Source organism: Marmota marmota, unplaced genomic scaffold (genome assembly GCF_001458135.2).
Source record: "Marmota marmota marmota unplaced genomic scaffold, marMar, whole genome shotgun sequence".
NCBI classification, from domain to species: domain Eukaryota; kingdom Metazoa; phylum Chordata; class Mammalia; order Rodentia; family Sciuridae; genus Marmota; species Marmota marmota.
In genome coordinates this window covers 1945617-1972614 of record NW_026000294.1, presented here as the reverse complement: position 1 = coordinate 1972614, position 26998 = coordinate 1945617, and the positions used below count along the sequence as shown (strand labels likewise).

Below are 26998 nucleotides of genomic sequence, written 5' to 3'. Positions count from 1 at the left end.
AAATAATAAATTTTTAAATGTTCTATTTTTAAATATTTTATTATTTATATATTTAAATGTTCTATTATTTATAATTAATTCAAACAAGATCCCTTCCCTTACCCTTTACCTAAATAATACCAATGATTGAGGTTTGACTGCATGTCACAATTGCATGGAATGAGATTAAGGTGTTCTTAAGAATTGACTTTCAGTCAATTTAAATATTGAATGGCAATTATGTGTCAGATGGTATCCTAGGTTCCAGAGATGCAAGGACAAATACAAATAGTTTTATCCTTCAAGGAGCTCTTACAATCTTAGTTTCAAAGTGTGATCGCCTTCTTTTAAAGTTTCCTTCTTTCAAAACAACCACCAAATAAATCCCAACAATTTTATTGCTGAAAATTTCAAAGATGTTCAAATGTGCAAAGACAAGTATAATAAATTTCCATGTACCTATCACTTAGCTTTACTAATTACTAACACACCATCCATCTTATCTCATTGTTATCGACATCTATTTTTCTTCCTATGTTATTTTGAAGCAAATTTTAGACATCACATAATTTCATCTATATATATTTCAAGGATGCATCTCTAAGAGATAAGGGATTTTAAAAAAAAATATATACATGCATAATCATTACATTCCTAAAAGTTAATAATTTCTTAATACCAAACATTTGGTCATTATGAAAATTTCCAAATGCCTCACCTTCATTTTTTTTCTCTTTTCTCCATTTTTAGTGGTGCATTATAATTGTAAATAATGATGGGATTTGTTGTTACATATTTGTACATGCACACAATGTAACAATATAATTTGGCTAATATCACTCCAAGCACTTCCCCCCTCTCCCCATCTCCTACCTCCTAGTCTCTTTCCTCTATCATCTTTGTTTTTAAGATGTAATACCTTTCTAATTGATTCATACAGCCTGTGAAGAAATGGCAAAACTTATCATATGTGCTTGGGTAAAATCTGTAATATGATAAAACAAGTTATACATCCAATGCCATCTCAGTTATATTTCCCAAAAATTAATTCAAAAAATATACTGACACCAAGTTGCAAATATAAAAAAAAATATGGTAGAGATTCATTATCACAAAGCTCTTGTCTGAGCAAATAATTCAGAGACGGGTGATAATTTATCTGGAAGCTATCCCTAATTCAAATCATAAATACAATTTTCTTTCAAATCATCAGGAGATAATGAACTTTAGGCGCAAAAAAATGGTGCCCAAATTCTTCCATGAATTGTTAAGTTTGGTGTCTTATACCATAGAAATTGTGAGTAGAAACATATTTGAATGCTTGTTGGCTGACCTGATAGAGAATCAGAATCAACAAGCTATTCAGGTTATTTGTTCTGCAGGAAAGTAAAAGAAATGTCTATATTTGAGTCTACTATTAAGAAAAGGGGAAACATGCAATATCATAATCAGATCATATATAACATTACTAAAGGTTTATTAAGTGCCTGGCAGTGTTTTACATGTTAACTTATACCCTGGCTTCTCTTCAGATTACATAAATCTTTTGCCTTTTAAATGTGTTAATTCACTATTGAGTAACCACAGCAGCCCTGTGAGGTATATTCTATTATTATTTCCATTTTATAGATGGAGAAACTGAAGCCAAGAAAAGTTAAGAAATTTTCCCAAGGTCCACATTTAATAAATAGCAGAGCCAGGATATGAAACCAGGAAGACTAGCCCTGTATTAATCTTATCTACTACATTACATATCACTTAATGTAAGGTTTTGTATTTAAAATTATTATAATATTTCTAATGGAATCCATCATTTCTATTGAAATAACTTACTTATTTTCAGAACCTGGAGTTTGATTAACTTGTGGAAGAACAAGACGAAACAGACATCTGCATAAAAAGTAATAGAGAAAGGGATTCTTAGGAAACATGTTAAAAAATATATACCAAGTCATTAACCCTGATTACCCCAGGAGGCAGAATTGAGAAGACAGAGAGTAAAGGGGGAGATTAAGCTTATTGTATTTAAAGATCTTTGATTTGTTTTAATGGTTGCAATGAAAATATAACAATTTTTTAATTTTGAAAGTGGAATTTAATAAGATAATTTTAAAATAAAAAATTTTGCTTATCAGAAGTTACTAAATGGTTCCAAGGTTTGTATCACTGTCCAACAACATCTGCTAGGACAGCAGGTATGGTGTACATGTCTTTATATTTTTCATCTTATAAAGGAATCTAAAACTGATCTTCAGGTTCTACATAAAAAATGTTCACTATTCTTTTAAGGGAACTGGAAGCACAATGACAAACTGACAAAACAGTTGTTTGTTTCAAATCTGAAAATGCTCTAAACAATACCACTGTCCTGAATGATTTTAGATATTTACCTGATTGAAGGCATGCAAGTATCTCAACTCCCCTTTTATTTCTGTGACTACTTTTCCCTTTGGAAGTGTGGCCTGAAGTTGGCCAACAGAAAAACCATTCTAGGATCCTTCTGGTTTCCCATTTTTCACACTGGCATTTTCTCAGTCACATTAGTAGTTATCATGTCCCAACCTGCTCTTTTTTTCCCCTCACTATTGTATGTAAAAACTCCCTTTTGACAAACCATTTTCCTTACTAGAAAAAGAGAAGAAGGAAGATCAAGTTCAGTTGTATTTTTTTTGTTGTTGTTATTGTTGTTGTTTTTTTTACTTTGAGTACCTGGGTTAATAGATATAAGAGTTGGCACTGAGTTCATCAGCACTACTTTGTCAGATTATAGATCAAGGGCAAAAGGAGCAAAAGAAATCTTTTCCCCTCCATAGAATGGATTACTTACTTCAAAGCTGTAAGAACTTGTTGTGGGTCTTCTGAATGTTGAGCTAAATATTCCAGGGCTTTTCCTGCTAGAATGGCTTGTCCATTCTAAAAAGAACAGACATAATTTGTTAAATTACAAATCAAAGCAACAGAGAAAAACTGAAAGCATTTCCTCTAAGAAGAGGAACAAGGATGTCTACTCTCACCTCTTTTACTCAATATAGCTCTTGAAAAACTCTAGCCAGAGAAATCAGGTAAGAGAAAAAAATAAAAGAGATACAAATAGGAAAAGAAGAGCTCAAATGATCTCTGTTTGTTGATGACATGTTCCGATATTTAGAAGATCTCAAAAACTCTACCAGATGACTTCTGGAATTGATAAACAAATTAATCAATATATAAGATATAAGGATATCAGATCAACATACACAAATTAATAGCTTTTCTATACTATGCTGAATGTTTTCTTTGATATAAAGGAGGCTGATTCACAGTGGGATAGGGAGAGGGAGCATGGAAGGAAGAAACAAACTCTAGTTAGGGCAGAGGGGTGGCAGGGGATGGGAGGGGGCATGGAGTTAGAAATGTTGGTGGAATGTGATGGACATTATTATCCAAAGTACATGTAGGAAGACATGAATTGGTGTGAATATACTTTGTATACAACCAGAGATTTGAAAAATTGTGCTCTGTATGTGTAATAAGAATTGTAATGCATTCCACTGTCATATATAAATAAAAATTAATTAATTTAAAATTTTTTTTAAAAAAATTAGGAAAACCATGCCATTCACAATAACACACCAAAAAAAAAGCCACTTTGGAATAAATCTAACCGAGGAGGAAAAAGACCTCTACAATGAAAACAATAGAACAATGAGGAAAGAAACTGAAGATTTTAGAAGATGGAAAGAACCTCCCATGCTCTTGGATAGGCAAAATTAGTATTGTCAAAGTGGTTATGCTACCAAGAGTGTTATACCAATGACATTCTTCTCAGAACTAGAAAAAAAAAAAAAACAATTCTAAAATTCATTTGAAGGAATAAGAGACCCAGAATAGCCAAAGCAATTCTAAACAAAGAAAGCAATGCCAGAGATATCACAATACCTAATTTAAAATTATATTACAGAGCTTTAGTAACAAAAACTGCCTGGTAGTGGCACCAAAGCAGACATGAAGGCCAATGGAGCAGAATAAAAGTCACAGAGACAAATCCATATAGATAGAGTCATCTGATACTCAACAAAGGTGCCAAAAAATATATATTGGAGAAAAGAGCCTTTTTAACCAATGGTGCTGGGAAAACTGGATATCCATATGTAGAAGAATGAAACTATATTCTTATCTTTCACCCTGCACAAAAGTCAACTCAAAGTGAATCAAAGACCTAAGAATTAGAGCAGTAAATCTACAACTTCTAGAAGAAAATGTAGGCACAACACTTCACCATATTGGCACAGGCACTGACTTCCTTAACAAGTCTTCTAAAGAGCAAGAAATATAACCGAGAATCAATAAGTGGGACAGCATCAAATTAAATGCTTCTGCCAGCAAAGTAAATAATTAAGAGCAGGAAGAGGAAGCCTATAGAATGGGAAAAGATCTTTGCCACCTGCTCCTCAGACCGAGGATTAATCCAGAATATATAAAGAACTCAAAAGACTTAACACCAAAAATAAGTAAGTAAATAAATAAATAAAGAACTCAGTTAATAAATGGGTAAAAGAAATAAACAGATACTTCTCAAAAGAAGAAATACAAATGGCCAACAGATATGTGAAAAAAATTTCAACATCTCTAGCAATCAGGGAAATGTAAGTCAAAACTACATTGAGATTTCATCTCATTCTAAATAGAATGGCAATTATCAAAAATACAAACAATAACAAATACTGGCAAGCATATGGGGGAAAGATAGACTCATATAGCGTTGATGGAACCACAAATTAGTAAAACTGCTCTGGAAAGCAGGGTGGAGACCCCTCAAAAAAATGAGGAATGGAACCACCATATGACCCAGCTATCCCACTCCATGGTATATAGCCAAAAGATCTAAAATCAGCCAAAAAATCTAAAATCAGATCTAAGATCACCAATATTTATAGTAGTACAATTCACAATAGCCAAGTTATGGAATTAGCTCAGATGTTCATTAACAGATAAATGGATTAAGAAAATATGGGATATATATGCAATAGAGTTTTAACCTCAGCCATAAATAAGAATGAAATTAAGGCATTTACTGGTAAATGAATGGAAGAGGAGGACATCATGTTAAGTGAAATAAGCCAGACCCAGAAAGTCAAGGGTCAAATGTTTTCTCTCATATTCAGAAGTCAAACCAAGATAAGGGGAAAAAGTTGGTGTGTGTGTGTGGGGGAGGGTTCCCATGAAAATAGAAGAGAGATCAGTGGAGTAGAGGATGGGGACTGAGAGAGAGGAAGGAGGGACAGGAAAAAGGAGGAATGGTGGGTATGAAACTGACCCAACTATCCTGTGTACATATACGAATATACCACAGTGAATTTCACCTTTGTGTATTATCTATAATACACTAATTGATTAAAAAAACTCTAAATGAATAGAAGAAAGAGTGTAGAATAGAAGAAAGGAAACAGGTGAGGAAGGAGGGAAGAAAAATGGGAAGTACTAGGAACTGAATTGGAGCAAATTAATTCATGCTTGTATAAGTAGGTAAAAATGAACCCCAATATTTTGTATGAATATAATGCACTAATACATTTTTAAAAATACAGTCAAGTTATCTGCATTATTGCCCATTAAGGGCAAGGGAAAACACATCTGAACCTGTTCATTTTGTGTTCTCAAAAGAGCTATGGCAAGAAGGTCAAATGAAAATACAACTCACTGACAAAAACAATGGTTTCATATTAGCCCCAGAAAATCACAACTGTCTATCCACAAACACAGCCTTGCTAACACTACCTTGAATCCACTTGAACTACTCTTCGTGCTGTTTATCTCTTTTTATTAGGAGTAACCCAGACTGTCAGAGCACCTTCATTTTCAGCATGCTAATCCCTGAAAGGCTGTATATATTCTCTCTTCTTTTTCTCATCTCCCCCCAACACCCCACACCTTCTAATATGCTCTCAGAAATTTAGTCTATTACCAGCAAAATCTCTTATAAAAGCAAACTCTTCTCTGAAAGTCCCCTCCACATTATTGCTATAATAGAAATCTAGGTTTCTATCAAAGAAGCTGCTTCTACTGGAGCCCTATCAAATGGTGCCTGATTTTGCTCTCATTATCCTTCTACCCCTAGGCCTGGAGATGGATTAGGTATCCTTCTCACTTTTTGCTATTATTTTGAAATCATTTTTTTTTCTTTCCTAAAACCCTGACTTTGAATTTCTTGTCACCAGACTATAGTACCCACTATCCCTCATTGTTACTGTGGTCCATCAGATCCTAAGCTATTTCTTCTCATTTCTTGATGGCTTAACTATTGCAGAGTTATTTTCTACACAAACTACTCCTGTCTTATTTTTTTGGCAACTTCAATACATGGACAGGCAATCCTCCTAATATCCTTAGTCTCTTAGCTCCCTACATTCCACTCTGCCAATTACCTCAGTCATTCACTCCTACAGCCATTCCCTAGACCCTGTCATTACTAATAATTGCAGCCCTTTCATACTTTTAGGGCTGGGACTAGGGTGAGTCAGGTGAGGCAAGTGAGGCACCTAGGGTGCAAAGTATAAGGAGGCACTCACTTTCGGTATGATACAAGTACCAAGCCCAGACTTGCTCACCCTGAGAGTGCCCTCTTAAGTTTCATGCCCTAGGTACCTCACTCCCTCGCCCTAGTCTTTCACTCCAGCTTTCAGCATCAGGTATATTCCACTTTCTAATCATTGTCTCTTAACATTTCCAACTCACTTATTTTATTATGCTGACTCCTCAATCCTTACTTGCAGTAAGACCTTCAACTCATTGATGTTACCAACTTTTACCATCCCTCATCCCCTTAAAGTCTTCCTCCATACCAAGTTTAAATTCCATACAACTGAATTATAACCACTCCCTTCATCCTAGATTTTCTTGCTCTTCTTTTGATTCACTGTATTTATCTGGCAAAACCCTCAGTCCAATATTCTACTGATTTTGTCTAGAGGGGTACTAGAGATTGAACCCAGGGGTGCTCTACCATTGAGCTACATCTCTAGTTCTTCATATATTTGGAGACAGGGACTCACTAAGTTACCCATGCTAGCCTCATACTTGTGATCCTCCTGCCTCAGCCTCCTGAGTCTAGGACTAACATGTGCTACCACATCCAGCTATACTGACTTTTGTACTTGCATCCATTCAGCAGAATGTTGCCTAGAAAAAAATAATGCATATACTCGTATTACTTTAAAATGCCTTTTGTGGTGGTTGGGGATGTAGTTCAGTGGTAGAGTGCCTCCCAGTTCAATTCTCAGTTCCACGCACACACACAAGAGCCTTAATGCTACTGGCAAGTATATCACGCTTCCTAGTCATTCACTTTCCTGCTTTCCTAGATGATTAGCTTATACCTTATCATCTTTTCTTGAACCACAAACACTCCTAAGGTCATCACTTGAGACTAGGAGAGGAGAAAAGGAATCAGCAAAGAAGAATGAAAGAGTGACTCATGAGGTAGGAGAAAAACAAGGATAACCACATGGTAATCATGGAAGCCAACTATGTTTCAAAGAGGAAAGAATGATCAACTGTGCTGGCCACTGCAGATTGGTAAAATACAATAAGGACTGATATTTAACCATCAAGATTTACAATACAGAAGTCATTGATGACTTGACAAAAGCACTCTTAGTAGATAAAAGTACTTTTTTCAGTGACAAAAGCCTGACTGAACAAGGCTTAGGAGATCATTGGAAGAACAAGCGTAGGTTACATCTCAGGGAAGTTTTTTTACAAAGAGAAGAAAAGAAATTGGACAGTAGTTGATAAGAGAAGGAAGGCCAAGAGAATCTTTTGGCTTTTGTTTGTTTGAGATGGGATAATTGTATATGTTATATGCTGATGGGAATGAACCAATAAGAAAACAAAAAGTTGACAATGTAAGAGAGAAAAAAGGCAAGAAGCAATGGAAACAAGTGTTTAAGTTGAAAGATTAGCTATAGGAAGGAACATGGATAGTTCATCCATGATGGCAGTGGAGAGGGCAGAATATCTGGTGTGTGAGCAGAGATGGTGGTAGGAATCTGTGCAAGTTCTCTTCTTGGCTGCCTGAGTTTTCAGAACCTAGAATACCCACATCATCTCTTGTGTGAGGAGAGGTGAATTTTGTAAAGAGAATTATTGATAGAAGAGAAAGTAATGTTTTACCTGCTTAAAATCATACTTCTACTACCCTTACCTAGATTCTTATCACCTTAAGACTGGATTATTACCATGGTCTCCTATCCTGCCCATCTCTAATTTCTCTCTACTCAGTTGCCTAGGCATAAGCAAAATTATTTTCTCAAAGCACTACCTTTACATAAATTACCATCAACCATCTTATTGTTTAGAAAATAAAAGCATTATACAATCTGCCCAAAGCTATTTCTTGTCCTTTACTCTATGCTTTTCTATATCATTATCATAATGATATAAGCCACTATTCTATTAGGCACAAGATCTGGAATGCTAGAGAAATCAGCTATTATTCTAACCAAGTATAGTGTATCTAAAGTCAATCACATTCCTTTTTCCATGTCTTGTTTACACCATTACACCCTTAAAAAACCTTTTTCTTACATGAGGCTGAAGGTATGGCTCAGTGGCAAAGCACTTGCTTAGTATGCATGAGGACTTAGGTTTGATCTCAGCACTGCAAAAGAAAAATGTTGTAAACCTAAATGCTATCCTTTTCAAAGTCTAACCTAAGGTTTCCCTCCACTGTAGAGACATTCCAGTTTTCAGTGCTCTATTTCTACTCTGAACTCCAGTAATTTTTAACCTGTATAGTAGTTAGTTGGTCTTTATCCTACATATGGATAGTTTTCTTTTTTTTTTTTCTTTTTTTTTTTTTTTTTNTCAATAACCACTATTCAAAAAAACTAGAGTAAAATATGGACCTAAATTTCATTAATAATGGAGAGCCTAAATACATTTCAGTATATACATAAAATGAAATATACAGAAAAAAGTTAAAATTTGAATGGATGTATTATATTTTATTATGTCTTAAAGGTAAACCAATGCAAGTTAAATATGTGCACTATAGACCTTAAGTAACAAGTGGAAAAACAAAGAACCAGGAATGGTGGTGCACATCAGTAATCCAGTGACTTGGAAGGCCGAGACAGGAGGATCACAAGTTTGAGGCCAGCCTCGGCAATTTAGTGATGCCCTGGGCCACTTAGTGAGACCCTGTCTCAAAATAAAAAATTAAAATGGCTTGGGGATGTTTCTTAGTGATATAGTGCCCCTGGGTTCAATCCCTAGTACCAAAAAAACACAACCAAGTATAATAGCTAATAGGCCAAAAAGGAGATAAATGTAATTACTGTACAGCCAGAGGAATGAGAAGTTGTGTTCCATTTGTGTACAATATGTCAAAATGAATTCTACTGTTAAATAAATAAATATTCATAAAAATTTCACTAATCCAAAAGAAGTCAGAAAAAAGGAAAATGTCAAATAACAACAGATAAAACAAATAGGAGAGAATTGGATGCTAAATTTTAATCTAATCATATTGACAATCGTGTTTGTTACATATAAATGATTTTGTAACCTAATTGAAAGATGGAGATGGTCAAATCAGATTAAAATAAAACTCTTAAATATATGCTACCTACAAGAAACATAAAGACAAAATTTGCTGAAAGGAAGCACAGGCAGCAGTGCAGTGGTGCACACTTGTAATCCCAGTGACTTGGGCAGCTGGGGAAGGAGGATCACAAGTTTGAGGTCAGCCTCATTAATTTTAGCAAGACCCTGTCTAAAAATAAAGTTGTAATTATACTGGGTTCAATCCCCAGTACCAATAAGAAAACAAACAAGATGGGATAATTCATGCTATAGTAAAGACAATCAAAAGAAAGTCGGAGTATCTAATATCAGAAACAGTAGATATCCAAGAAAGAAATAACCAGTGAAAGAAGGTTATTTCAAGATAATAAAGGAATCAATTCATGATGAGCACCTAAAGTTAAATATTTATGTACCAAATAACAAAATATCATAATATAAGAAGCAAAATCTATGGAACTGCAAGGAGAAATTAACAAATCCACATTTATAATCAAAGATTTCAATACCTTCTCTCAATAATTGGTAGAACAAGTAAACAGAAAATCAGCAATCAAGTTGACCTGACTGACATTTTTATAATACTTAGCCAAACACCAACCAGTGCCAATTTTTTCCAGTGCCAATTTTTTCCAATTTGCCAGGAAAGACAATATGCTGGGCCACAGAACAAGTCACAATATATTTCAAAGAATTTAAGTCATATAAGGTTTGATCTTTTACTATAATGGAATTAAATTGAAAATCAATAACACTCTCAAGAAAATCTGAAAAATATTTGGAAAATAAATATTTCTAAATAATCCCATGTGATTTAAAAAGGAATCAAAAGTTAATATGGAAAATATTTTACCTGAATTAAAATAAAAACACATAAAACTTGCAGATTGTCATTAAAATGGTAATTAGAAGATGATTTATTATCATTATTCACAGAAAACATGATTGTTTATGTAAAAAATCTAATGGAATTCACAAGAAAGCTATTGGAACTAACTAATGAGTTTATAAAATTTGTAAGATATGAGGCTAGGGTTGTGGCTCAGTGGTAGAGCACTTGCCTGGTATGTGTGAGGCACTGGGTTTGATCCTCAGTACCACATAAAAATAAGTAAAGATATTGTGCCCATCTACAACTAAAAAAATATTTTTTTAAAAAAGTTGTAAGATACAAGGTCAATACAAAAAACATTTGCGTGTCTATATATTAACAGTAAGTAGTCAGAAATTGAAGTTTTTAAAAAAGTCATTTAAAATAGTATAAAACATGGTATACTTAGGTATAAATCTGATAAAAAGATGCCCAAGATTATACACTTAAAAGCAGAAAAAATTATTTCAAGAAATTAAGAAAGACCTAAATAAATGGAGGCAATTGTTTAAACAATTCAATAACTAAGTGCAAACAAATGAATTTCAATCCATACCTGGAATCAAATACTTGTTCATGAGTTGAAAGACTCAATAATGTTAAGATGTTGAGCTGGAAGTATGGCTTAGTGGTAGAGCATTTGGCTAGCACTCATGAAACCCTGGGTTTGATTCTCAGCATTGTAATAATAATAATAATAATAATAATAATAATAATAATAAGTCTGATCTACAATTCAACACAATCACAATAAAAATTCACTTGTGCCAGGTGAGGTGGTACAGACCTATAATCCAGTGACTAGGGAGGCTGAGGCAGGAAGATCATAAGTTTGAGGCCAGCCTCAGCAACTTAGTGAAGTCCTAAGCAACTTAGTGAGACCTTGTCACAAAATAAAAAATAAAAAGGGCTGGGGATGTTGCTCAGTGATTAAGCACCCCTGGATTCTATCCCCAGTACCAAAAAATTCACTTGTGTAAAAATTGGAAAACTCATATGGATATACAAAAGATTTGAAACAGTCAAAACAATTTAAGAGAGAACAAAGTTGGAGGACTAACACTCCATAATTCTATATTTATTACGTAGCTAGAATAACTAAGACAGAGTAGAAATGATGTAAAGACATTTAATAAATGATGTCTTTATTTTATACAACAAAAGAAAGAATTCAGAAAGAGATCCATACAATGGCAATTCAATTAAGGAAACATTGCTTCTTTAAAAAATTATGCTGGAACAATTCAATAACTAAGTGTAAACAAATGAACTTCAATCCACACCTGGAATCAAATACAAATATTAACTCAAAATGGATCACAGCCCTAAAAATAAAAACCCTAAAACAAAATGTTGTAGAAAATATTTTTGTGACCTTGGATTAAGCAAAGATTTCTTAGCTACAGCATCAAAAGGACAATCTATAGAAGAAGAAAAAAGATAAATTAGACATTGTCAAACTTGCCAATTTCTTCTCATAAAAGAAAATATGCAGAAAGAAAAAAAGAAAAAAATTGCAAAATACACAACTGATAATGAACTTGTGTACACCAGATATCAGCGAGATGGTGGCATAGGAATTGTTAGTACTTACTGCTCACAAAATACATGAATTTGAACAACTATGTATGTATGAATATACCTTCACAAGAGCTAAGGAAACCAAATAAGAGATTAGTCCACCTGGGTGAAGCATAAAAATAAGGTGCACTGAGGAGAATAAAAGGATAGTTTTTAATTACCCTTATCACCCCTCCTCCAACCCCAGGCCAAACAACAGAGAGAGAAACCCTCTGCTTGAGGGAAAGAGAAAGAAGAGAGTGCAGACTCCAACACTGGGGCACCAGTAATACTTAGCACCAGAGAGAGCCCCATACCTCCAGATTCCAAGCTGTATTCCATATTCCTAGGTTCCAGATCTGCCCGAAGGACTTGGTCTTTAGGACTGTTCCATAGGCAGGAGCCCCTAGATGTCTAGAATAGACTCAGTGTGAGGCCAGTCTTTTTGGTCCCAGGCTTTGGGCCTGCCCTGGTACCACCACAGTCCTCACAAACTCAGACTTTAGGCCAGTCCTATAGATTCAGTTTCTAGGTCCCCTCCTAGGACCAGGCTGGCCCCTGTGGTCCTGGGACTTGGATTACCCCCAGGCTGGCCCCCACTGCCCCAGGCTTCAGGTCTGCCCAGCAGTAGAATAGCCCCACAGCCCCAGTACCCAGATACCCAGACTCTAGGCTGGCCCCCATGGATATAGGGTTCTAGGCCCACACAGTATAAGGCCAGCCCTATCATTAGATTTGTACTCCTGGTCTAAAGAATCAGGCTCCAGGCCTGCCAAGTGCCAGGCTGGTCCTGTGGCCCAACCCTCCAAACCAGAACTTGTAATATTACTTTTCAAGTTGGCCCCTGCATCCCCATATTTTAGCAGACTCAGAATCTAAGGCCATTCCAGTAGATTTCAGAGTTGGGCTAGACCCCAGGGACCAAATTTCCAGGAATGTCCTTGTATAGTTAGATTACAGAACAACCTTTTCAGCTCCTGGACCCTATCTGACCCTCAGGGACCCAGTCTTCAGTCCAGTACCCATGCACCTATGCCTAGTGCAGATTCCAAAGACCCAAACTCTGGATGGGCTGACTGGTGAAAGACATTTCTAGACAAGTAAATCTGCAAATACTATAATAATTCCCTACTTCTTCAAATGTGCAGACAACAATGCAAGTCACAAATATCAAGAACAATCATAGAAACATTATGTCACCCAGAAAATAAAATAAATAACCAGAAAAGGGCCCTAAGAAATGGAGATTTGTACTATGCATGGTGGCACATACCTGTAGTCCCAGAATTCAGGAGGCTAAAGTAGGAGGATCACTCAAACCCAAGAGTTGGAGACCAGTCTTGGTAAAATAATAAGACCACATTTCAAAAAGATGGATATTTGTTGACTGCCTAACAAATAATTCAAAATAATGGTTTTAAAGGAAGTTTAGTAAACTTCAAGATAATAGAGAAATAAAAAATCAAAATTGGGAAAAATGGAGGATGCAAATAAGAAATATTCTGAGTCTCTTATTCTTCCACATGAATTTTAGAACTGTTTTTTTTTTCTTTTGGTTCTGGGGATTGAACCTGGGGCATTTTACACTGAGCTACATCCCAGCCCTTTAAAAAAAAAATATTTTGAGACCGGGTCTTGCTAAGTTGTTTAGGGCCCTACTAAATTGCTGAGGCTGGCTTTGAACTTGCAATCCTCCTATCTCAGCCTCCAAAGCTACTGGGATTACAGGCATGTGCCACTCTACCTGGCTAGAATTGTTTTTTTCTAGTTCTGTGAAGAGTGTCACTGGTGTTAAAAAAAACTGAGAGCTGAAAAATGCAATAAAGAGCATAAAATGGTCAAGTAGAAGAAAGATTATATAAACTTAAAAGACAGGTTATTTAATAACAGGTAGTCAGAGGAGAAAGAAAAAGGAATGGAAAGGAATAAAAAAAGCTTGTGGGACTTATGGGACATCATCAAAAGAACAAGTATTCACATATAGCAGTAGATGTTAAAGTGATAAAAGAGTTAGAAAACTTATTTAAAGAAAGAGTCCCAGAAAACTCAATAAATCTTGGTAATTATATAAATATCCAAGTAGAAAAGGTAAGAGATCTAGCCAGGAGTAGGTATACACAACTGTAATCCCAGCAACTTGGGAGGATTAGGCAGAAGAATTTCAACTTAGAGGCCAGCTTCAGCAACTTAGTGAGGCTCTAAAGAACTTAGTGAGACCCTGTCTCAAAATATAAAAAATAAAAAGGACTGGAGCAAGGGGCTGGGGTTGTGACTCAATGGTAGAGTGCTAGCCTAGCACTGGGTTCAATCCTCAGCACCACATAAAAAAAAATAAAACAAAAAGTATTTTTTAAAAATTAAAAAAAAAAAAAAAAACAGGGCTGGAGGCAGTGGCTTGGAGGCTGAAGCAGGAGGATTACGAGTTCAAAGCCAGCCTTAGCAATTTAGCGAAGCCCTAGGTAATTCAGTGAGACTCTAAATAAAATATAAAAAAAAGAGCTTAGGATGTAGCTCAGTGGTTAGGCATCCCTGGGTTCAATCTCTGTACAAAAACAAACCAACAAACAAAAAACTAGGCTTAGTAGCATGTGAGGCACTAAGAACTTAAGTTAAAATTTAGAGCATAAAATTTTCATTTCAGATCCCCTCATTCCCTTTATGGTGTTTATCTTTGTTATTTTCTGCCCTCATACCCAGAAACAATAGAGAACAGGGGGTAGCGGGAGATGACATAAAATGTAACTGAAATTGTGGGTATGTAAGGGAAAGAAAAGTCAACACTTTTTATTTTTATGTTTGGTGATAGATTTTCAAATTTCTTGTTGGTTCTTTAAATGAGAGATATTAGAGCTTTTAAAAATTTTTGTTCTGCAAATTGACCAAATTATATTGTTATATTATATGCATGTACAAATATGTAACAAAGAATCCCACTATTGTATATAATTATAATGCACCATTAAATGTTTTAATTTCATGAAAAAGTAAAGTGTGACCATCATGTGAATCTTTTTAAAAATATGTCAGTGTTACTTAAAAATCATCTATTATTAAATTGCCTTTGGTGCAAGATTAGGATACGTACTCCATGAAATATATGTCAAAACTGAATAGTCGAAATTGATGTACATTTCTTTATGACAGTTTAGTGAACATTATTTTATGGTCTGAAAAAAAGTTAACACATTAGTTGTTATCGATTTGTACACTATAGTCAAAATATTACACTTGAGTAAATTTATTATAGTGTTGAGAAATACAGATTTACAAAATTTAATCTACTGTGTCTGAAGATTCTGTGCCCTATCATTGGCTTCATCATCTGACACTCCATCCTCAGCACCACTTATATAAGATGTGTTAACCATTAGTTACGCAGTGCTCTAAACCAACCATGCAACTTGGCTTATGGAAATATACTGACAATGCATGTGCTCTGAGAATACTAGACTTATAACTTATAGTGCACGAGAACACAAATGCTTATCCCTATGCCAATGGTGAGTACATTGCTGCTCTGTTTACCATTTATGTGGCCTGACAAACAGAATTATATCATATGATGATTACACAATGAAAAGTTATACAGGGTGTCGTGATTAGGTGATAGTTATGTGGCGAAATGTGTTAAGACTACAACAAGACATAAACAGTCAAAAATCAAATTTCAGAGAGGATCCTGAAAGCAGCAACAGAAAAGAAGCACATAATATATAAGGGAGTGCCAATAAGGCTATCGGTATCTTCTCAGAAGAAACCTTACAGGCAAGGAAAGAGTGAGATCAAAAGTACAGATGTAGGGCTGGAGTTGTAGCTCACTGGTAGAGCACTTGCCTAGCACATGTGAGGCATTGGTTCGATCCTCAGCACCACATAAAAAAATAAATAAATAAAATAAAGGTTTATGTCCATATACAACAAAATAAAAAATAAGAAAAGTAAGTACAGATAAAAAAAAAGGCTACCAAACAGGAATACTTTTTCTAACACAGTTCCCCTTGAGAAATGAAGGGAAGATAAAAACTTGCCCAGACAAACAAAAGCTAAAGGAGTTCATCAACACCAGACCTGTCTTACTAGAAATGCTGAAGGGAATTTTTTAAGCTGAAGGAAAAAAGTACTGATTAGTAACACAAAATCATATCAAAGGAAAAAACTTACTAGCAAAAGTAAGTAGGAAATCAAACTCAGAATACTCTTAGGGTGGGGCTGGGGTTGTAGCTCAGGGGTAGAGTACTCGCCTAGCATGTGCAAGGCCCTGGGTTCGATCCTCAGCACCACATAAAAATAAATAAAATAAGGGTAATGTGTCCAACTACAAATAAAAAATAAATATTTAAAAAAAAGAATACTCTTAGGTATGCAACTCACTTGTACCTTTAATATGAAGGTTAAAAAGAAATTCATTTAAGTAATAATAGATACAATATTTTAGAGGATACACAGTATAAAAAGATAAAAGTTATGATGTTCAAAACAAAAAAATGTGTGAGCAGAACAGGTAGAAGGGGGCTGGGGATATAGCTCAGTTGATAGAGTGCTTGTCTTGCATGCACAATACCCTGGGTTCAATCCCCAGTACCATAAAAAAACAAACAAACAAACAAAAAAAAAAAACACCAGAACAGGTAGAAAAAGTATATCAATTTTTAAAAACACAATCCGTTAATGCAACTCATTATCAGCTTAAAATAAGCCTCATGACAGCCACAAAGACAAACTCTATAATTAATAAACAAAGAATAAAAAGTAATGAGAGAATACTGCCACGGAATATAACCTAATCCCAAGGGAAGCTAGGAAGAGAGGGAAAAAAAACCAAAAAGGAATTAAAGAAATGGTAGTATTAAATCCTTACATATCAAAAATTATCTTGCTTCTAGATGGAAAACGGGGGGGGGGTGTCCCATAAATAGAAGAGAGATCAATGGAGGAGGGGAACGGAATTGAGAGGGAGGGAGAAGGGACAGGAAAAGGACAGAATGGTGGTGTGAAACTAACCAAACTATATTGTGTACAAATATAAATATACAACAGTGAATTTTACCTTCATGTACATCTATAATGCACTAATAAAAAACTATAAATAGAAGGAAGATCAGTAAAGTTGGGGATGGAGAATGGGGGAGGGAGGAGAAAGGGGAAGTATTGGAGACTGAAGTGGAACAAATTATATTCCATGTATGTATGATTATGTCAAAATGAACCCCAATATTATGTATAATTATAATGCACTAATCAAAACATAAGTGAAAAGAATCAAAATGTGCCCTGAAAACCTTCCTTCTCTGAGGACAATTCTTGGCTGATACATGTTTTTACTATAATTTTCTTCCCCCACAGCTTTTAAAGCTTTTGGAATAGGTTGGTTCAAATGACAAAAAACACAAAAAACATACAGTGACAAGACTTTTCCCCAATTCTTGTCCCACATCTGCCCACTTCAGATTCCCTCCATAGATATTCAGTGTTCTTTAACTTCTGCATGACCTTCCATGGTTTCTTTTTGTATTATTGTATTATTTTTCATAGGAAAGACAGAACATATATTTAATTCCATTATTTCAAAAATAATGTGGCTTTCTGTTATAGATTATTTATTCTTTGAGGATTTTCAATTCTTTGCATTATCAAATATAACTCATAAATAATATTTATACCTCTGTCAGAGTTGCTTTCCAAGACTGCAATCTTGAACATATAAAATTGAGTGAAAACATTTGTAGGATCCTGTCTTTCAGCTTTCATCACTGCCTCTTTGGCCTGAAATAAAGAAACATTGGATCTATTTTATAAAACCAATAAGGAAGTCCTTACCATATTTTACAAGTATCATTAAAACATTTAAAATGGCTAAGGGATACTCATAATGAAAAGATAGGAACTGCTCTCTTAAAAATGCTAAAGAAACAATGAATTCTGCTTCTGGAAATAGAGTGAGTTAGCCATGTCAGACCAACCCTCCTTTTAAAAACAACCCAAAATGTTGGATAACATATTTAAAATTATTTTTCAGAAATATACAAAAAACTGACAAGATAGTAAAGGAATTACCGAGCAAAGAAAAACTAAGGAAAAGTGAGGTCCCTCAGAAGTAAACAGAGAAGTGAAGCCACTTTTATCTGGTAGGCATTTGCAAATCTGGACAAATGTTCTGTAGCTTTGATGGATCTCATTAAGATAGGAAGTAGACATCAAGGCTCATGGGATCACACTCTTAGACTAGGCTAAATCAGAAGTAAACTTGTTCTCAATCATATCCACCCCCCAGGGGGGACTGCAAAGAAGTTTACCTTGGTGGAGGCAAACAGAACATAGGGGGAAATAATCTCTGAGGTGTAACATAAGTATATTCATTTATTGATAGCCCCAAACTACATTACACAGAGGGTTAAAACATCTAAAGGTTATAGGCTGGTATTTAGGCTGGTCCCAAACCTATGGCTTTGTGCATGCTGTGCAAGCACTTTACCTCTGATCTATACCCCCAACCAATTCAATATTATTGAGCACTACAATGAAATGAGCTGGGCTGGGGTTGTGGCTCAGTGGCAGAGCACTTGCCTGGCATGTGTGAAACCCTGGGTTCAATCCTCAGCACCACATATAAATAAATAAAACAAAAGATCCATTGACAACTAAAATTTTTTAAAATTAAATTAATTAATTAATTAATTAATTAAGGGTATTTATAAATGCTTCCCATATTTTACAAAAATATTTTAAAAAGAAGAAATGAGCTATTATAACATGAAAAGACAATAGGAATCTTAAATGAATATACATTAAATACTGTCAAGAGAAAGAAACCAATCTCAAAAGGCTTCATACTACATGATTCCAATTATGTAATACTCTGGAAAAGGCAAAACTACATGGATAGTTAAAAAAAATCAGTTGTTTTCAGGAGGTCAGTAGGAGGGAAAAATGAATGAATAAGTGAAGTACAAGGGATTGAAACTATTCTGCATGATAACAAGTATGTCAAATGTGTCGAAAGGACTCTCTGTACTTCTCACTCAAGTTTTCTGTAAACCAAAAACAACTCTAAAAGTAAACATCAATTTTAAAAAATCAATAGCAAGAAAGGAGAGAAAAAGAGACAGAAATGACAAATAGAAGAATTAAATTAAGGGCTGGGGTTGTGGTTCAATGCTAGAGTGCTTGCCTAGCAAGTGTGAGGCACTGGATTAAATCCCCAGCACCACATAAACAAATTAAATAAGCAAAATAAAGGTATAAAGGTATTGTGTCCATCTACAACTAAAAAATATTTTTCAAAAAAGTATTAAATTAAGATGTGGACATAAACTCAATTATATCAATATATTAAATTTTTTAAAATTAAATGTCCAGTGGAAAAACAAAAACTCTCAAAATGGATTAAAAAATCTAACTATTGGATATTAAAAATATCTAACTATTTTCTGTTTATAAATAGCATGTCTAATATATAATGGTACAGAAAAAATCCAAACGGGTTCAAAGTAAAAGGATTAAAGTAGATATACTGAGAAAATATTAACCAAAGAAAGCACGCACACGCACACACATATTTTTGCAGTGCTGGATTCGTGCATACTAGGCAAGCACTCTAACACTGAGCTAAATATTTAGCTTTAATGTGGACATATTAATGTCAGATAAAAATGACTTTAAGGCAAAAATACAAGATATAAAAAGCCCATTTTATGCTAATAAAACTTCAACGAATAGAAATATATTACAATTCTAATTTTGTACACACATAGAGCCTCTAATACATAAAGCAAAAACTATCAAATTAGATGATGAAATAGGCAAACTTACAATCTTTATAGGACATTTTAATACCTCATCTCAGTGCTTAACAAAGTATGCAAAATATAGGTTTGAGTACAGAATATTAAAATAAAATAAACATGAGGCTGGGGTTGTGGCTCAGAGGTAGAGTGCTCTCCTCAGCACTACATAAAAATAATTAAAATAAAATAAAGGTATTGTGTCCAACTACAACTAAAAAATAAACATTTTAAAAAAATTAACAACAAACTGAATGTAAATTTATATGTATGTGAATTTACATATATGTACACACATCCCCCCAAAACTGCAGAAAATACATTTCTTTTAAACATATGCAGATTATTTATGAAAATTGACCATATATCTTTCTACAAAGCATATCTCAACCTATTTCAAAGTCTGAAATCAATTATAATGCAATTAAGCTAGAAATCAATTACTAAAAGCAATTACTAAATTGATGCCAAGAAAATCCTTGCATGTTTCAAAATTCAGAAATAAGATTTTTACATAATTAACAGGTCAAAGAAAATTATAAAGGAAATTGGAAAATATTTTGAATTGTATAATATAATTTTAATTGTATAATAAAATACTGTAGAATGAATAGGAGATATACTATGTATGCATGTGTGTAAGAGATTTATTCTTGGAACTGGCTCACATGATTATGGAGGTTGAGAAATCCCACAATATGCTATGTGCAAGCTAGAGTACCAGGAAAGCCAGTGGTATAATTAAGTTGGAGTCCACAGGCCTGAGAACTGAGTTCCTATGTCTGAGGGGTGGAAAAGATGGAGAAAGCAAATTCCTCCTTCGTTCATCTTTTTGTTCCCTGAACCTTGAATGAATTGGGTGATGTCCATCACATTGATAAGGGTGAATCTTCTTTACATAGTCTGATTTAAAAGCTAATCTCTACTAGAAACACCCTCACAGACACATGCAGAAATAATGTTTTTACCAGCTATCTGAGCATTGTTAATCCAGTCAAGTTGACACATAAAATTATCCATTACACAATATATTAAAATTTGTGGACTAGGCATGACAGATATCCAGGGAGGTTGGTAACATAGTAATTCTTTTCTTGACAGTGGTTATATAGGTTTGTTCACTTTCTGATAATTCAACAGGCTTTATACCGACAATATGTGTACTGTTTTACTCTGTAGATGCTATATATAAATTAAAAATTACTTAAAATATTGTGGCTATAGCTAAAGCAACAATTTTAAGAAAATGTATTAAATGTTACATGATAAATATATTTTAAGGTTGTAAATTTAAAAGCTAAAAATTATCTTGAGAAATTATAAAAAGAACTGCAATTAAATCTAAAGAATGTATACAAAAGAAAACAATAATGATACTAACAAGTTGCTGAAATATAAAGCAAACATACATAGAAAGGACCCACAAAGCCAAAACCTTGTTCTTACAAAAAAACAAACTGGAAAAATCTCTGGTAAGACAAGCAAGGAATAAAAAAGAGAGAAGGGAAATTAAAGATATAAGAGGGTATCTGAACAACTTTATGCCAATGAAGTTGAAAATTTAGACAACATAAATACAATCCTAGAAAATATAATTTACTAAGCTGAATAAACAAGAACTAGAAATATCTGAATAGTCCTGTAACTAATAATCTATGCTTGGTCACATCAGTGCACTAGTTCAAGTAAAACTGAATCCAATTCTTCTGATGACCTCCACAGGAATGATGGATTGCTGTATACTCTGACTAACCCTTTCCCTCCCCAGGGAGAAGTGAGGAACTAAGGTTATTTTGTCTATTTGCTTTATGCTGAACCAAGTGGGGGTAGGCATATCATGACTACAAACCAAAATCTCAATCTCTTTTTGCATTTGTCCCTACTTGGCTAGATTATGCCAGACCCCATCAGTACTCTGAGATAGACAAGTGAAAAGTCATGGTGTTGAATGACTGCACCAACACTTTTCTTTCTTAGGGAGAAGGAGGCAACTGGGAGTTTGTATGCTCACTCCATGCTGAGGCAGGGGGACGAACTTGGTATCTACAAGCCCAAGCCACCATCTCAGTACTCTCCTGGCTGAATAGATTATGATGGACCCTTCAAAACACTTAAGACTAAAGAGACAGATGCCAGTACTATGGGTAGCCCCAGAGACACAAAGATAGGCTCCTTCCTTCCAAGCAGAAGCTGAGAACTAGGATTTTTTTTTTCAATACATTTATTTATTTATATGTGGTGCTGAGACTGAAACCCAGTGCCTCACATATGCTAGGCAAGTGCTCTACCACTAAGCCACAACCCCAGCCCAGAACTAGGATTTTTATTTGTTCATTTTGGGTTAAAAAGGGCAGAAGAGCTATACTGTCTACCAGTCAAAGTTGTCATCTCCTTTCTCCTCCTAGCAGCTAGGCTGTGTTCATCCACTGAGAACTCTAATGCTGACAAGAAAGAAGTCATTCCTCCTGTGAACACTGTGGGAAAATTTGGGCTTCTACATGCATGGACCAACTTTTTCCCTCCCATTGCTGATGCTAGGAGTTAGAACATATCTTCCTGATCATATGGCACTTTGCCAGGGGTAGGGATTCTGGTAGAAAGGGTTTCCTGAATATTCCTATTAGCTTTGTCAAGTCTGGTTTTGCATTTTCCCAGAACACAGGAGCCTTTTCATCAGATGCTGAGTTTCTCAAAAGAGGAATTTGTCCATGAATGGTTGAATCAGTGTGTTTGTTGGGGAAAGGAGTGTTCTACTCTATCATCTTGTTGACATCACTTCCCAAACAGTTTCACATTTTAGGAGAGAAATAGTTCCAAGTTTAACAAACTTTTCTAGACAATACAAAAAGAAAGTGACAGTCTACAATTTATTTTATGAAGTCAACATAACCTTATAAGAAAATCCATCAAAGAAAAAATGGAAAAGAAAAATTAGAAATTAATTTTACTCATGAGAACAGATGTAAATATCCTCAACAAAACATACCAAGTAAAATAGGAAAATATTTTTCCCCCAGGAATACAAGGTTGGTATAAATCCTCCCCCAAATGAATCAATATAATTCAACATATTAAAGGAGAAAAAAATCACACAATCACCTCAATAAGAGAGAGAGAAGGTGGGCGAGGAGAAGGAGAAGCAGGCAACTGTGGGTTTGTGTGCTCACTCCATGCTGAAGCATGGGGAGGAACTTGGTATTTACAAGCCCAAGCCACCATCTCAGTACTCTCCTGGCTGAATAGATTATGCTGGACCCTTCAAAACTCTAAGACTAAAGAGACAGATGCCAGTACTATGGGCAGCCCCAGAGACACAAAGATAGGCTCTTCCTTCCAAGCAGAGAGAAAGAGAGAGGAGGAGAGGGAGAGGGAGAAGGAGAAAGGGGGAGAGGGAGAGGGAGAGGGAGAAAGGGGGAGAGGGAGAGAGAAATCTCTTAAAATATGAACCATGGAGAAGGACTTCCTGAACCAGATGGGACTATATCTGTATTGGGGGTAAGTAATATCCTCCCAAAATTCATGCCAGCATGTAACCTCCAAATGGGACCCAATTTAGAAATCATTTTTGTAGAAATGATCAAGATAATATGAGGTAATTTTGGTGAGATGGGCCTTAATCCAACAACTTGATATCCTCTTAAGAAGGGGAAAATTTGGACATAGAAAGAAATAAGAGAAAACTATGTGAAGACAGAAGATAAAGAAGTACACAGTCATGTCATGATAAGCAGAATTTGGAGTGATGATTCTATAAGCCAAAAGAAATAAAGAACTATAGGCAAACATTAGAAATTAGGAAGAGGTAATATAGGGTCTGCCTTCAGAGAAAGCAGGGCCTTATCAACACCTTGATCTTGGACTTGTAAGCTCCAAGAAATATGAGAATATATTTTTATTGTTTTAAGCCACCCAGTCTGTGGCACTTTTTTATAGAAACCCTAGGATACTAATAAAAAACAAAAACACCCTAAAGGAAACATCATACTTACTGGTAATTTACAGTAACTTTTCCATTTAGATCAGGAATGCCACCTTTTTTGTTTTTCTTTTGGTACTAGAGATTGAAACTAGGGGTGCTTGACTACTGAACCACATCCCTAGTCCATTTTATTTTTTTATTTTGAGACAAGCTCCCTCTAAGCTGCTTAGGGTTTCACTAAGTTGCTGAGGCCAGTCTTGAATTTGTGATCCTCCTGCCTCAGTCTCCCAAATTGCAGGGATTACCGATGTGCACCACCACACCTGGCAAGTTGCCTTTTTTTTAAACATGGCCAAATCAAATGAAAAACAAAAATGAAAAAACAAAAAAGGATTTCTGCAAAGTTTATAATATTTTCCAAAACTTCACCTCATTATAAAAGTTAAGGAAAATAATTTCTACTAAAATGAGAAATAGTAAAGCATCAATATAAATACTCTAAAATTTCTTTTAAGAAAAAAAGAGAGTAAGCAGCAGGAAAACATCCCTATAGAAAAGAAAGCATGTCAGACAAATATGCCTACAAAACAAGTTAAATCTCTAACAAACTATTTCAAAATAAGCTAAATGACATTAAGTAAATGATACCAGATATGAAAACTCAAAATAAATCAGAATTAGAAAAAAAAACTAAGAAATAAGGTGCTAAAACTAAGGAAACTATTAGAAATAAAAGAAATAATTCATATCAGAGATAAAGACTAACAAGAAAGAACTGAAAAATTGATAAAATACAGTCAAAAGTACCACAATAGATATATTTTTATTGTTTTAAGCCACCCAGTCTATGGCACTTTTTTACAGAAGGCAAATAGAAGGCAAAAAGAAAAAAAATTAAAATTAAGAAGAAATGAAGATAATGTAGGTTTTACTACATCAAAGACAGACATGATGTCAGGTGCAGTGGCATAAGCCTATAATTCCAATGGCTCAGGAGGCTGAGGCAGGAGGATCACAAGTTCAAAGCCAGTCTCAGCAAAAGCAAGGCACAAAAGCAAGGCACTCAGTGAGACCCTGTCCCTAAATAAAATACAAAATAGGGCTGAGGATGTGGCTCAGTGGCCAAGTGCCCCTGAATTCAATCCCTGGTACCCCCTCCAAAAAAATAAAACAAAAAAAAGAAATGAAGATACCTAAAGTGATTTACTGATTCAATGCATCTATATGAAAATCTCAAGGCCTTTTTTTTCCCCTAAAAAAGCCAAAGCTAAACTTAATGTGAAATCTCAAGGGACCCAAAGTAACCAAGAACAATCTTAAAAAGAACAAAGTTTTAATACATTTGCTGATTTAGATAGTTGTCAGGGACTAGAAGGAAATTCTCCTTCAAAGATTAGCCTGACAGCCCCCTGGGAGACATCCTGCCTGGGAGGCATCCTGCAGCCACCTATCTCCCTGGAACATCCTGCGGTTATCAGGATCATCAGACATCTTGCACCTGGCAGTTTTACCACCCACATCCAGCAGTTGTTGATTAGAGAGCTTCCCCATCCCCAGCATATAAATACCCCTGTGTGAACAATAAAAGTTTGCAGCTTGATCAGACACCTGTCTTGCTGTCACCTTTCCTGTCTCTTGTCCCTTCATTCCTCCCCATCTAGGTTTGCTGCCCACGTTGATGTGTTCTGCCGGATGGGACAGATAGTTACAAATCCATAGTAATAAAAACAGTATATTACTGGATAAGAACAGACATATAAAGCAATGGAATATAATAAAGATCCCAGAAGTAAACCCTTATATATGGTGAAATAATTTTCAACCCCGATGCCCAGACCACACATTGGGAAAAGAATAATCTGCTCAACAAAGGTGTTATAGAAACAGGATATCCATATTCCATATGGATCCTTACATCTTAACATCACATACAAAAATTGACACAAAATGAATCAAAGAACTAAACATAAGACCCATAACTATATATCTCCTAGAAGAAAGTATAGGGGGAAACCTTTAGGACATCATATTTGGCAATAATTTCTTGGATACCACACAAAAACCACAGGCAAAGTAGGAAAAAAAAAACAGAATTCATCAAAATAATAAAAAAAACTTGTGTGTTTCAGAAGACACTATGAAGAAAAAGACAATTCACAGAAAGGTAGAAAATATTTTTAAATCATATATGGATATGGGTTTAATATCAGGAAAAAATACTTCCTACAAGTAAAAAACTATAAAATAATCCAATTTTAAATGCACAAGGATTTGAATAGACTTTTCTCCTAAGAAGATACAGATAGTCAATAAGCATGTGAGCAGATACTCAACATCACAAATGATTAGGGAAATACAAGTCAAAAACAGAGTAAGAGACAATTTCATAGCTATTTGGATGGCAAAATAAAAAAAAAACTAGAAAATAGTATGTGTTGACTAGGATGTGGAGAAATTGGAATATATGTGGACTGCAGGTAGAAATGTAAAATGTTATAGCCATTAAGGAAAATGGTGTATGATAGCTGATCAAAATATTACATGTATAATTGCCATATGACCCAAGAATTCTACTCTTAAATATGCAAAAAAAAAAATTTTTTTGAAAGAGGCTTAAACAAGATGGCCACTGTGGCACATGCCTGTAATCCCAGTGGTTCAGGAGGCTAAGGGAGGAGGATCATGAGTTCAAAGTCAGCCTCAGCAATTTAGTGAGGTCCTCAGCAACTTAGTGAGACCCTGTCTCTAAATACAAAAAAAGGATGGGGATGTAGTTAAGTGCCCCTGGGTTCAATTCCTGGTACCAGAAAAACAACAAAAACAAAAAAAACAGAGACTTGAACAGATAATTATATATCCATGTTCAACAATATTAATCATAATAGTCAAAAGGTTGATGCAACCCATCAAGCAGAATGGATAAAGAATATGTGTGTAGGTGAGTGCCAGGCACAGAGGTTGACATTTGTAATCCCAGTGGCTTAGGAGGTTAAGACAGGAGGATCGCAAGTTCAAAGCCAGCCTCAACAACTGTGAGGTGCTAAGCAACTTGGTGAGACCCTGTCTCTAAATAAAATACAAACTAGGGCTGGGGATATGGCTCAGTGGTCGAGTGCCCCTGAGTTCAATCCCTGGTACCGAAAAAAAAAAAAAAAAGAATATGTGTGTGGGTGTGTAGTATTTGAATAAGATTTAGCCTTAAAAATGAATATTAGGGGCAGAGCCGCCCCCCACCCCCCGCACCTGCCAGGTAGGCGGAACGGTGACCACCGGCAGAAAAGGCCCAGTGGCCCGTGGCGGGACAGAGCTTCCAATCACTCCTGC

The 26998-nt window shown here is 35.1% G+C and overlaps 1 protein-coding gene across 1 annotated transcript in view; it reads right to left on the bottom strand.

Moving 5' to 3' along the window:
* The window catches only part of Tex11 (testis expressed 11), a 252258-nt gene that overhangs the window by 85943 nt on the left and 139317 nt on the right, over window positions 1-26998 (bottom strand). Inside the window, exons 15-18 of the mRNA XM_048797231.1 lie at window positions 17635-17737; window positions 7335-7384; window positions 2807-2892; window positions 1813-1869 (exon numbers count right to left, since the gene is read on the bottom strand). Coding sequence (XP_048653188.1) covers window positions 1813-1869; window positions 2807-2892; window positions 7335-7384; window positions 17635-17737 — 296 coding nt within the window. The remainder of the gene's footprint in view (window positions 1-1812; window positions 1870-2806; window positions 2893-7334; window positions 7385-17634; window positions 17738-26998) is intronic.